Raw genomic sequence first — 13,692 nt, forward strand, 5'->3', positions numbered from 1 at the left:
TCATTTTTTGTTTTCAATAGCCTTCCAAGGTGATTACAACAGTTCTATATTTGCTTTTACTTGGTCTTAGAATCAGAATATTACTTTGGAGATAAAAAAGTGATATTCCATTAGATAATAACAATACTATTAAGTCTTTTATCCATGATAAGTAAATATTCAATTACTTATTGGCTGTTTAAACGGGAGCATAAATTGATAATAGAAGCAATATTTCTTAAATGCTTTCTCATCTATTTGCAAAATAAATTTCCTGGCAAACAAGAAAAATAAAAAAAAAAACAGGAGACAATGCTGTTGCTCAGTATTTGTACCTTTGTTTTCCCAGCAGTACTCTTAGTTTTTTCTCAGCAGTTCTTTGGTTTCTACTTCCTTATCTTTTTGCATCTGTTTTCAGTGTTCTGCCATAGTTTTTCTGGGAGATTTTGTTCATATTTACAGAGAGGTCTCTCAATATGATTCCCAGTTTGCAGTATTTGCATTCAGTCCCCAGTGAAAACACTCCACCTGCAGAGCTTAGCTCCTGAGCAGTTTTGTATCTGGATTGCATTTAGGAGGAATAATTTAGCTATCTCATTGCAAAAGACAGTTAGCCACACCTTATGGTTATATTGAATGAAGGCTAGTCATTACAACAATCAGTTTTATCATTTTATTCAGTTTCATTACACCAAATTTCACAACTAAAATGTTCCTCTTCAATAATGATTCAGTTGGGGTGAGTATGACATATTTCTCAAATGAGAACAGATTTAAAGTTATGTCCCTTTATGGCTTTGCTCTATTTTTTACAGTAGTGAAATTGTATGTCACTCCTTGTTTATACCAGTGTGACAAAACTGACATCAATTACATGGTAGATGATATATATATAATACAAGCAAGTGAGTGGAAAAAGGTTTTAGGGATACAGCTGTGAGATAAAATGAAGGAATAGAGTTGATCTGTGATGCCATTGCACAATAAGTATGTCTCATTCAGAAACAAAGGCAGTTTCTGAGAAAACTATACATGTGCAGTATTTGTTTTTCTCAGACTACCAAAGAATCAGCAGTAATCTGAAAGTTTTGAAAACTTTCAACAATCAAAAAAACCCTTCAAAACCCCAAACTCACTATTATATATATATATATATATATATGCACCTATATATATATAGATGCAAACACATAATACACACAAAAAAAAAGCATCAAAGGCTACTGAATGGCACTTCAAAATTAATTTCAGAATGTTAATAAAGGGAAATAAATATCTTTATTTGCCACAAATCCTAAGAGTTTAAAATGGAAGTCCTGAAAACCAATTAATAGCAGAATTGATCATAAAAACTACCAGGATATGCAGTAATGAATATGAGCATGTCCTTAATGTGTAATGAATATTTTGGAATTCTTTTCTTCACGGGTATCTTAAGAGAAAAGTGACAAAAGGGAAGAATTCTATTAATAGTCATAAGAAAAATAAATAAACACTTTGCTTTTAGAAGAAATACAACAAAACCAGAATAGAATGGAAGAGAAATTAAGTAATAATTACTCTTCCAGATATGAGTGTGGATGGTGGTGGGGTTTTTTGTTGGTTTGGGGGTTGGTGTTTTTTTTCCTTCCTCTTTTTTTTTTCTTGGTATTGGAGAAGTAGTGATAGCAACTATTATAAGTGAAAGGTCTTTATTTCATCTGAGGGAGACCAGCTCTGTGGATGTGTGAAACAGAGTGGGAAATTAAAGCAAACAAAGAAAAAATCTTCTGGAAAACATTAATAAGTCTCTGACTTTATTGCAACTTAGGGAATTTATTCAGCTGCATAAATTAGTGGAAATTTCAGTAGTGTTCTCAAAAGTTCTCTTAACTATGTATACCATTACATACACTTTCAGTAGTAAACATACTGAACTGCTTACCACATGCACCTACATGACAGATGGTATTTTGAAAATGAAACAAATAGGGCTGAACCCACTGGTTTGGGGTTTTTGGTTGGTGTTTTTTTTGTTGTTTTTTGTTTTTTTCCGGAGGCGGGGGGGATGGTGTTTGTTTTGAATTTTTTTTATGTCTCTCAGTCAGACAAAACTTCCCCTGGAAAGAAGTGTGAACACTGGAGACAAATCCTGCAAATCCCAAATGGTTTTTATTTGTTTTTAAAATTGAGATGAAAAATGTGTCACAAGTCTGGCATATCATGTTTTTAAACGATATTTAATTCCTTAACACTGACACAGTAAGTTGATTTAGAATTTTGTTATGATAGAACTACAGTTTTGTAATATTCTTCATACATTTAGATTTCTTTATTTTTCAGTTTAGAAACCTTACACAGGGGTAGGAGTAGGCTCTACTATTTAAAAAATATACACTTCTTTACTAATAATGACTAGTTCACAATTAGTCATGCAATATAGTTAATGCTCCAAAGATGTAACTGTTACAGAGTGGGAGGAAATAATCAAGGCAGAGGGATTTGAAGTAATAGAATCATAGAACAGCCCAAGTTGGAAGGGACCTTGAAAGATCATCTGGTCCGACCTTTCATGGGAAAGGGAGCTGAGATGGGATTATCTAGCACCCTGCCCAGTCACATCTTGAAAACTTCCAGTGATGGGGACTCCATCACATCCCTGGGGAGGTTGTTCCAGTGAATGTTTGTTCTTACTGTAAAAATAAATCTTTCTTAGGTTGAGATGAAACCTCTCCCAGTGTAAATTGTACCCATTGCCCCTTGTCCTCTCCATGTGAATCCTTGAGAAGACAGAGCCTCCGTCCTCTATGTAGCCACCCTTTAAGTACTGGAGTACTGTGATAAGGTCCCCCTAAGACTTCTCTTCTTCAGGGACTAAAGCCTTCAGCCTTTCCTCACAGGGCAGGTTCTACAGCCCTTTCATTATCTTCATGGCCCTCCTTTGGACCCTCTCCAGTCTGTCCGCATCTTTCTTCAGTGTGAGGACAAGAATGGACATAGTACTCCAGGTGCAGCCTGACAAGTGCTGAGTGGGATCCCTACCGACATCTCTACCACTGCTAGTAATGATCCTGCAGATACAGCCTAGGATCCGATTTGCCTTTGTTGCTGCAGCAGCACACAGCTTGTTGTCCACCAGAGCCCCCAGGTCCCTTTCAGCAAAGCTGCTACCCAGCCACACAGATCCTAGCAGGTACTGGGCTCTTTGGTTATTCCTTCCCAGGAGCAGGACCTTGCACTTGTTTTTGTTAAACCTCATACAGTTCTTGCTACCCTGCTCTTCCAGCCTGTCCAGGTCTCTCTGTAAGATGGCTCTCCCTTCTGACGTGTTCACCTCACCACCCAGTCTGGTGCCATCAGCAAACTTGTGAGGGTGCTTTCAATCCCATCATCCAGACCATTTAGGAAGAGGTTGAACAGTGTGGGGCCCCGTATCGATCCCTGGGGGATCCCATTTGTGACAGGCTGCCAGACTGAGTAAGAACCATTGATCACCACCCTCTGAGTGTGGCCTGTTAGCCAATTCCCTACCCATCTTGCAGACCGCCCACCCAATCTGTACCTTGCCAGTTTGTCCAGGAGAAGGCTATGGAAAACAGTGTGAAATGCTTTACTGAAGTCGAGGTAAACAACATCCACTGCTCTCCCCTTGTCAACAGAAGATGTCAAAGAAAGTCAAAGGAAAAGAAAAAAAGAAACTCAAAAGTCAAAAGAAGTCAAAACTAGGGTCTGAGAAGTTTATGACAATGAGGTAGTAGGCTGAGAGGATGGGAATTTTAAGTGATTTTAAATTTTCTCAAGCTAGACAGAGACATTAATACAAGACTTACAGGTGATTTCCAAAGGGATTTTCACCTGTTGCAGTTGCGTGTTTCTTGTAATGTCCAGACACAGGTGCAGAAACTGCAAGGGGATCTTAGTCACCTGATGTGTTGAATTACTTCAGTTTTATTCCCTCTGCAGAAATCAAATTGCACTCATCAATTGAATCTATGTGAAGGTTCACATATTACCTATATTGTAAATTCTGATGGTTTTATCATGATTCATATGGTGAAATACTATACATGGCTTAAGCTGCCCAACACAAGTTATAAGCAAAACTCAGATTTGCAATTTTTTTTTAATAGGAAGTTTCTAGCCTTTAAAGTTGAAGGAAAATGCTGAAAATTACATCAGAATATTATAAACACTTAATAGTTCCAAGGAAAAAACAATCCAAACTATATTGCTTCTAAATGTCCTTTCTTATTAGCAATGCCATCTTTTGGTGGTTTGGTTGTGGGGTTTTTTTGAGGACAAATAGAAGAGAAAAGGAGAGCAGAGGAGTTTGGGTGGCTGGCAATATATTTTTTCACTAAAGTACTACCTGAAACACTGCTTGTTTTTTTTTTGCTTGCCTTACTTGTTTTTGCAGCAAGTTCTCTGTCATATGTCACAGTCTCCATGAGGTCAACCATTCTCAGAGGGTTTTCCACATTATTTGGAAATTACCACATTATTTGCTGAATCACGGTGCCCATTTCCCAGAGTTCGTTAAGAAAAATAGTAACAAATGACACATGGTTCATTCTTTTTCCCAGCCTCTCTCTTGATTAAATGTCTGTTTGTGACTGTCATAGTGTAAATAAAATATTTCTCATATTTTAAGAATACAGGATAGAAGATTAGGGCAAGACATAGAAAGGTCTTTGGTTGCAGGACATTTGGATGTAGTTGCACTGACTACCTTTAGCCCAAATATGTTAATCTCTTTGGGATTCCTCTGGGATCAATAGGAGAGGAAGAATGGAAGACAATCCAGAAAGTCAGGTTCCAGCAATAAATTATCCACGTTAATTTGTTTCCATTGTAAGAAGACTATATTTATAACATCCATATGGATCTATATTTATAATGAATTGGATTGATATTTATTATATTTATATTATTTTTATTTGTATTTGTATGGATTTTTAATATTTATTTAAATGTATAAAGTTGTAATGTTAACTTTATTAAGTTTAATCTTAACTAAAATAAAACTAAGGGAAATAATATAGATTTTTACAGGTTATAATAAAAAGGAGTTACTCATACTTTTAAAAAAGTAATTTGGTAACATATATGACATTTAATCTCTTTGCTACACTGTCTTTTTGTAATTTTTTATATGTGTACAGTCCTACATATACAAATGCAGTACTGCAGTTTTCTCCAAGTTAATAAAAGTAAACCTTTGAATGATGTCAATAAAAAAATTGAAAGATGTTCAGCTTTTCTTAGTTTTAATTAAGGAGGTATTTGTCTGGCATATTTACTGATCATTTTTTCTATGTTTTTTTTAAATTTACTTTGAAAAATCTAGCTGGTCATTGTGGTATTCCAGATCTTATAGTCAATGGTCAAGTAATTGGAGAAAATTATGGATATAGAGACACAGTTGTATACCAGTGCAGTCCTGGTTTTCGGTTGATTGGTTCTTCTGTACGAATATGTCAACAGGATCACAACTGGTCTGGTCAGCTTCCATCCTGTGTGCGTAAGTAAGCATGGCAACACATACTGATTTATGTTACAGGAATGTCTATGTCAGACAAGATGAGGAGTGACTTTGCAACTTAGTATTCATTTACAAAAAAAGATTTAAAGCAGATCGTCAAAAGTATGTGGCCACCTAAAATCTGTGATTCACCTATCAGGTTAAGTTTAATGTTGTCACTTAAAATTTCCATTGCATCCTTTGGCTACTAAATATCTGTCATTTATATGTGTATATGAAACTTCTTCAAAAAGTGATGGGACTTAGGCACCCAGGTACTCAAATTTGAAAATGGCTTTATGTCCCTTGGTGGCTTTTGGAAATATTTAATGTACGTTTACTTTGACTGCGGTAGTTAGATAAGTAGATACTCTTGAATTACACTATCAGCACTGATGATTAAAATGTTTGCTTCAACAAACATACTTTTTTTTTCTTCTTCTCACAGAGATACTATTGTTTTGTTTTCTGGTTTGGGTTTTGGCTTTTTTGGCATGAATTTTGTATTTTGTTAATGATGCTCCTTTTGTGTGTTAAGTGTGTCAACATGTCAAATGGAATACCATTAAGTAATAACAGAAAGTATTGTATTCCATTTAGGAAAATTTGAGAATTCTCAATGGATTCTCAAGCAAATTACAACTATGTTTCAATAATTCAGGTTCAGTAATATCAGTGTATTGAAAATGTATGTCTGCCTCCAAATATTCAATTTTTTAGCTACATTTTTGTAGCAGAAACTATCTGAATGATGAATCAATACACCATGTTAATTCATTACCCTTACTGCTCCCTCTTTACTTTGTTTTACATAGGACTAGATATACATAACACTACTATAATTATATTTCTTAATTTTTTTTCACTTTATGATCTAGTAATAGATCATTACTTCTTTATATTACATTTCAGGCCAACACACTTCTTTATAGGTAACTTTATAGGTAACTTTAAGGCAATAAATTTAGACAAAGTTATTCAAGAATTTCTAAATTAAAATGTTAATATCAATGTTAGAACTGAAAAAAAAATATTTTGGATGTGCTCACAGCAGAGGAAATGGACATATTTTCTTCCTCTAATCAAATGGAAGCTGCTTGTTTGAATACAGGAAGATGGGCAATACAGCACTTCAGAAAAGGACACAAGACTTGGGAAAAAGCTTAGACTTGCTAGGAACAGCTCCACTTCAGATCAAAGGTTCAAATGAAGTGTAGAAAAATAGTCTCATATTTCTTTATTTGTTTAACTTTAGATGTTTTAATTGAATTTTTGAGATTATGTGTTTAAATTTAGCGAATTTGACCTTTTCACTTTTGAATTCACCATTTTTCTTGCTTATACAGTGGGCAGACATATTACTACTGTTGTGTATTGCTACTGTATATGCATGAGTATTATTCAAAATTTTATGCAAATTTCATACTTCTGTTTTCACAAGAATAATTTTTGTTGTTATTATATGTACATTAAAAAACATTTCTGTGCGCTGAATGTATGTCTTTGCCTGACAGTTTTACAAATGTTAACAGTTTAGTGTATGATTCCAATTACTCTTTTGGGGAAAAAATACAATTCCTTATATAAAAATTTCTGATGCCATAAAGATAACATATAGATATGTTATCTTTATGGCATCATAAAGATAATATATTTAATTAAAATAACTTACTTAGTGATATTAACAGAACATACAGAATTCAATTTAACTTTCATTCATAGAATATACTGTGACTTTGTTTGTATGCTATACTAGTTCTTAAGGACCATTGTCACTTTTTTGATGTTGCTAAAAGTCTTATTTTATTTAGATTATATGAATGGGTTTCTTTTAGAGTTATCATGATAAGTCTATTCTACACGGAGAAAAAGAGCATATATTTGTAAGAGCTAACAAAATTTAGAAAAATACGGAAGTTTCTAAAGTGATAAAAATTTGAGTTAAATAATTTATTCTGTGGAGTTGTTTTCATTTTAAATTACTGATGAACATTTTATCAACAACTGGAGTTTGTTAAAACATAGAAGAAAATATTTATACATTTTTAAAATTATTTTTGAAAAATTAATTTGTATTTTATTTTCCTTACTATTTTTGCATCTGGTCTTTGTGAGAACAGAAAAGGAACTTTACCTTCTATAGTCAGTTTTTGTATAAATACAAGAAAAGTTTCACAGTGCCCATAATGTTTCATATATCCTGTCATAAATTTATAACTTCACTAAGTACTTAGGCCTCAAAGATAAAACAGAGTGAGTCACTACTAAGACATATTTGTAAGAAATAATACCTGAGGAACTAATGCACTGAAATATTTTCTTTTAATTTCAGACTATAAGTAATGAAAATCAAATGCTTGCTTTTCTCCTGATTCTTCAGAAAAGTTTTCTTCATTTGCCTTGATTACTGCATGGCAAATTCAATTCAGTTAATTTAAATATTTAAATAAGTGCTTGAACTAAAATATGTCTTAGTTCTTATTCAGTTCAGAGAAATGTGAATCTTTCATGGAAAGTACTCAGGACCTTATGACACCAAAACTTTAAAATACTATTATATAATTATTATATTGATTATCTATTATATCATAAATCATGAAAAGTGATAACAACATGCACTGTTTGTTTTCTGTTTGTTTTGTGCTATGCTAGCTGTTAGCTGTGGTCACCCTGGTAGTCCTATTTATGGAAGAACAAGCGGAAACGGTTTCAACTTCAATGATGTTGTGACATTCTCATGTAATACTGGGTACGTTATGCAAGGACCAACCAAAGCACAGTGTCAGGCTAATAGGCAGTGGAGCCACCCACCTCCAATATGCAAAGGTAAGAATGCAAACATTTACAGGTTTCAAACTTAGTTGGAAAATTAAGGTTGAAAAATAAACTGAAAGTAAAGGGACACTGTCAAGACAAAATGATGCCTGTCTTACTAACAGGCATCAAATTACTAAAAAAGATGTTTCATGAGTCTATGATTCTGTGATGTTTCAGTTAGGTCTGTTCTACATTCAGGTTGCCAGGATAACTGTTGCAGAGAAACTTTCTTATGTGTCAGTAGTTTGTATTGATTTTTTAAAATGGTTTCTACAAGTTCTTTAAGCAAAATTATGCAGATATAATTAAGAGCTTAAATCCTGAAATAATGTTCTCTGCATTTTTAGCCAACATAGTTCTAATAGGTATATAAGAAAGCATACTTTTTTTTCCTTTTACATTTCCATTGATCTGACTGCTCATCTTGACTTTTAAAATTTTTACTCTAATTTGTTAGCATATTCCATTTGGGTTGTCTCTCAACACTTATGGATATTATATTTAAAATTCTTTCACTGGAAATAAAAGAATATTATGAAATTAATTATGTTTGAGTTTTCATAAGCACTTTTAGAAAGGTTTTATCACCATTGTCCTTTTTAGGTCTGTTGTTATGAGCTTTTTAAATGTTTTAGTTGTTCTCATTTAGAAAAAGGTACTTTTTGCCATAACCTGCTTACAGATATGCAGAAATTGTACTGATTGTTTTTCAGCATCTTCCCAGAAGCTTCTATGGATTTTTATCTGTACACAGCCTAAGTCATGTTATGTATTTATAATCTTTTTTTTTTACTATATTTTCCTTCCAATAGGTGTCCTCCACTTTCCTTTGATCACTTTGGCTTAAGAAATACTGCCAAATAGTTTACAGAACTCAAATTTCCAAGGACCTTTTTGCTGATGAGAAGTTGTTATTTTTTAAATTTACAATACTAAACATGTACTGTCTATTAAGGGTTACCTAATAAATCTCATTTTCAGTCCAGTTGCTATAAATCACCTTGGTGTTCTGGTATTGCAGAGTAATGTGCCAAACTGTCTGATATGTTCTTGATCTGTAGGGATCAGTAAATAAGTTGATCAGGTTATTCTTTGAAATTTTACACAGTCCTGAAATCTTCTATTGGTTTTAGAACAGACTTTAAAAATAAAAAGAACTAACTTTGTGTAGAACATTATTAGTGGTGTCTGTAATGTGCAGTGAAATCAATTCTAATTAATATGATTTTGTTCTATTTGCATTGAAGTTAAATTAAAAAAATAAAAAGATGTTACCTTGCACATTTGTAAACTGCCTAAAGTGCAATATTATAGAAAAGGCTGCAGTCCTTTGTGAAGGCTGAATTTGCAATCATCATATAAATTCAGAAGTGCACTTGCTGTTGTTATACTGTCTACAACTTTGCTAAATAGCTAGTTTCCTAGCCAGCTATAATAATAGTGGAAAACTATTGAAATGGTCAAAGCTCCTTGTATTTTCTTTCAAGTGTTCACTACTCCAGATTTATTAATAAATAATTTTCATTATTTAAAGTACATGCTTAATGACTTGAAGATGAATGTTCAATTGTTATAAAACGCTTGTCTACAAAAATGAAAATGGATAGAAATATAGCTCAAATTTTCCTCCAGGAAAAAAAATAACAAATTTTCTACACTGTCCATCAATATAACTAAAAAAATTGATCTATCATTTAATGTTAAAGAAGTCAAATTCAACCAGAAAGTTATTTCTATCCTTGAAAAATGTATGTATTCTAGTCTTGCGGTATCAATATTTGAGAACTGCTAGGAGGAGCACACAAGCAGACTCCAGCATTTAGGATAGTGACTAGAAAGAAATAGGTGATCCATAAAATAACTACATTGAGTGATGTAGATAGGAAAAATGATCTTGAATTGCATCTGGCAATAGCTTTTCTCTTTTTAGATTACAGAGCTTTTTAGCATATTTTGATACATTTATGTATACACATCCATGCTCATACACACGCACATATATTTTATAGATATATTTGCGCACAGGTGCATACACACGTATGCGTATAAACATGCAATTGGTTATAAGGATATAGGGATAGTAATTTTTACATGAACTGTAGTTTTCTAGAGTAACTTTGAGTAGGTGATGTGTTTACTTGACCAGAGGAGTCTATTGCATGGAAACTGTTAAAAAATCTCCATGACACCCAAAATACGTATTATACTCCCCTCACCAGACAGCTGTAAGTCACAAAAAAGGAAGGAAAAAAAAAATCAGTCTTCAGTGATTTTCAAACATATGAATCCTAAAGTAGTTGAGGACTCAAAAAATCCATCAGTATTCTTAACCATCAAAGTATACCCCTATTTTTAAAAGCACGTACCCATGTGTTGGGATATTTCCCTGTTCTAGCAGAATCATCACAGTCTCACCTAACTGACCATGTGCCCTTTAGCTCAAAACATCTGCCTCAAAGGTGCTCCTTTATCAAAATGTTAGTATAGGAACATAAGTATATTTGCATGGCTGTGTGGATTAGACCAAAGGCACATCTAGCCCTATAACCTGTTTCCAACTGCAGGCAATAGTTTACATCAAGGCAAGAGTATAAATTGAACATACTGGTATGTCCAGTCACTTTTAGTGGCAAATACTTTTACATCATCATCACACTCTGTGAAGAAACATTTCCCTTTATTTGCTCTGAGTTTAGCATCTCCTGGTTTTAGCATCTGGTTTCATATCATCTTCCTAGTTCAGCATCATTATATATAAAATCAGGGTATACAAAATCAGGGTAGCAACACATTGTAAGTTTCTCATACAAACGATAGGAGACCATTTAAAGACCATTTTAGTAGACTGTATTTGTCTGACTCTCAAGTCTCTGATCTTTTTCTTTTTAGTGGTCAATTGTTCTGATCCCGGAATTCCTGCAAATTCTATAAGAGAAAGTAAAATCGAACATGGAAATTTCACATATGGCACAGTGGTATTTTATGACTGTAATCCTGGATATTTTTTATTTGGCTCTTCAGTTTTAATTTGTCAACCAAATGGCCACTGGGACAAACCTCTACCGGAATGCATTAGTAAGTAGATAATGTGTATGCTTCTATAAAGAATGTGGACTAGACTAGGTATTATTTTACACAACATTTCCATCAGTCTCATGACAGCAATTAGAATAATAATATTTATATACATTTGTGTCTGTGCAGTGATGATGGAAGGTCTCAGTAGCAGCTGAAGTAGCACAGTTACATTGTTATTGTATAGCAAATAACATAGAAACCTTGGGAAATGCAATAACCAAAACAAACAACTCTGAATGCTTCAGCACAATGATCCCTGATAGCAGGGATAGAAGGTCAAAACATATCCATTGAATTAGCCAATATGTGTCCTCCATTGGTCACAAAGCTATAATCACACTGAAACGTAAAAACTATAGTACCCAATTATTGACTTATGGCACTATAGTACTTTCTGGACTTCTCTTGGGACAACATCAAGATCAGACTATCTATGAAGACAGTAAGCAAATAGTAATGGCACTGTAGAGCACCAAAAGCGTCCTCTGGATCATGTCCTCATCTTACCACACTACCAGATGTACCTGAACACCATAGTCATATGAAACCTATCCACTAAGGCAAGTGGATCAACACAAGGAGGTTTTTGTTCTGGCTTGTCACGAACAACTTTCTAACCATGATGTAGATATAGCCACAGATGTTTCATAGGTTTTTAATTGGCTGGGACAGTTGGTTTGCCAGTTCTCTATAAATCTATGAAAAAGGTTTTGGTTTAGGATCAAAATTTATCTCTAAGAAAGGCTGAAAGCTTTATTTTCTGGAGAATAAAGGGAAAACAGGCTAAGGGTTCCTTATTCAGGAATCATGGACCGATATTTGCAATATTGTAGATATTCGTTCTCAGTTTTATCTTTATTAGTCTTCCTTAATTGACGTTTAGCCAGTTCTGCTATTACCTCTCTCTCAAAAAAAAAAAAAATCTGAAACTTTGAAACTTTATTTCTTATTACTGTTTAAACCTTTAGTTCTGGAAGTTGTCCCTTTCTTTGATGGGGTAAATAGCTTGATTGCAAGTCACAGTTAAACTTATAACAAAGAGTCTAACAGTTTCACATTAAACTTTAAGGTAACATTACCATTTCAGAAAGATAAATGTTACTTAATAGTAACATATCTCCAAAGAGAAAGAAATTCTAAAGGTAAAGGTGCAAAGACTTCTTCTTTCTACTTTTGTATTTTTATCTCTTAGTCTTCTTTCAGAATTGTCACAAGTAATTTAATAATACAGATTTTACTCTTCTTTTAAGATGACCTTTGGGAGTAAGGGTGCTAGATGTACTTTTGAAAGGGCATCCTCAGCTTTATTTGTGTCATTTATATAGAGGTGTCTCGTCCCACTCGGTGGGTTGTGAGATGGGTGAATCTTTTGATTCCCTGGGGATTTGTGTACTGACAAAGGCCGATCTCTGCTCAGCAGAGCCGCAGGCCAGTAGAGTCATGACAATGACTCAGATGAACGGTCAGATTAGCAACCTTATTAACTAGCGAACTAGACAAATGGACAAACTTAATGAACTAGCAAGCTCAGTGAACGAACAGAGGCAATTTGGCAATGAAGCTATTTTCCAGGCAACCTGTCACAATTCATCCAAAACTCATATACCCAGATATATGTATAGTGGAAAAGTAGAGGAAAAGAGAAGTGAGAAAAGGAAAAGAGAAGAGAGGAGGATAAAGAAAAGGAAAGGTATCACCACCCTTGGATCCCGCGATGACGGTGACAGACATGGCAATCCTCCGGTGATGGGCGCGCGCCGTTCCCTGGGGAAGGTGTCTCTTTATACTCTAATCCCTGCCTCAGGTCCCACCCCTGGAGGACTTATGTTGTTCTGGTCCTCAAAAATTCACAGGCGCTGGGGGAGGGGGGTGGTTGCAAGGAGTTTCATTCCAAGTTTCGGGTGGTTGCAGGCCCATTCCTTAGATAAAGCTCTGTGTGATCTCTGACTATAGATGGTAACTGTGCATCCTCCAACGCACTCTTCTCACCCCGTGCTAGCCGACTTGCTGCACCTTATCTTGCTACAATGTTTGAGACATTAACTCTTTCAGTCTCTCACAAGAGGGGTCAGTGAATTCTAACCTAGGCGCTATCCGTGATATTTTGTAATCATAAAGCTTACCAAAACTTACTCTGATGCAGCTACTGAATATTTTTTATAAAAGCCTTTCAGCTTCTGGAGTGTTTTGCAAATTGTTTCCCTTTTGGACATATGCAGGGCAGTCATTTAGTAGTATGCACATTTTTCCACTGCAAGAGCAATGGAAAAGAAGTGAAAAGCTTGCTGGATGTTTTTCTTAGACCCAGGTTGGATTAT

At 34.4% G+C, this 13,692-nt stretch overlaps 1 protein-coding gene across 3 annotated transcripts in view; it reads left to right on the top strand.

The window, feature by feature from the left end:
* Window positions 1-13,692, top strand: part of CSMD3 (CUB and Sushi multiple domains 3) — a 782,968-nt gene that overhangs the window by 708,074 nt on the left and 61,202 nt on the right. For all 3 annotated transcript variants that reach the window (XM_072852006.1, XM_072852007.1, XM_072852008.1), the window contains 3 exons: window positions 5,306-5,479; window positions 8,132-8,305; window positions 11,186-11,371. In XM_072852006.1, the coding sequence (XP_072708107.1) occupies window positions 5,306-5,479; window positions 8,132-8,305; window positions 11,186-11,371 (534 nt within the window). The remainder of the gene's footprint in view (window positions 1-5,305; window positions 5,480-8,131; window positions 8,306-11,185; window positions 11,372-13,692) is intronic.

This window comes from Ciconia boyciana, chromosome 2 (assembly GCF_034638445.1).
Source record: "Ciconia boyciana chromosome 2, ASM3463844v1, whole genome shotgun sequence".
NCBI classification, from domain to species: domain Eukaryota; kingdom Metazoa; phylum Chordata; class Aves; order Ciconiiformes; family Ciconiidae; genus Ciconia; species Ciconia boyciana.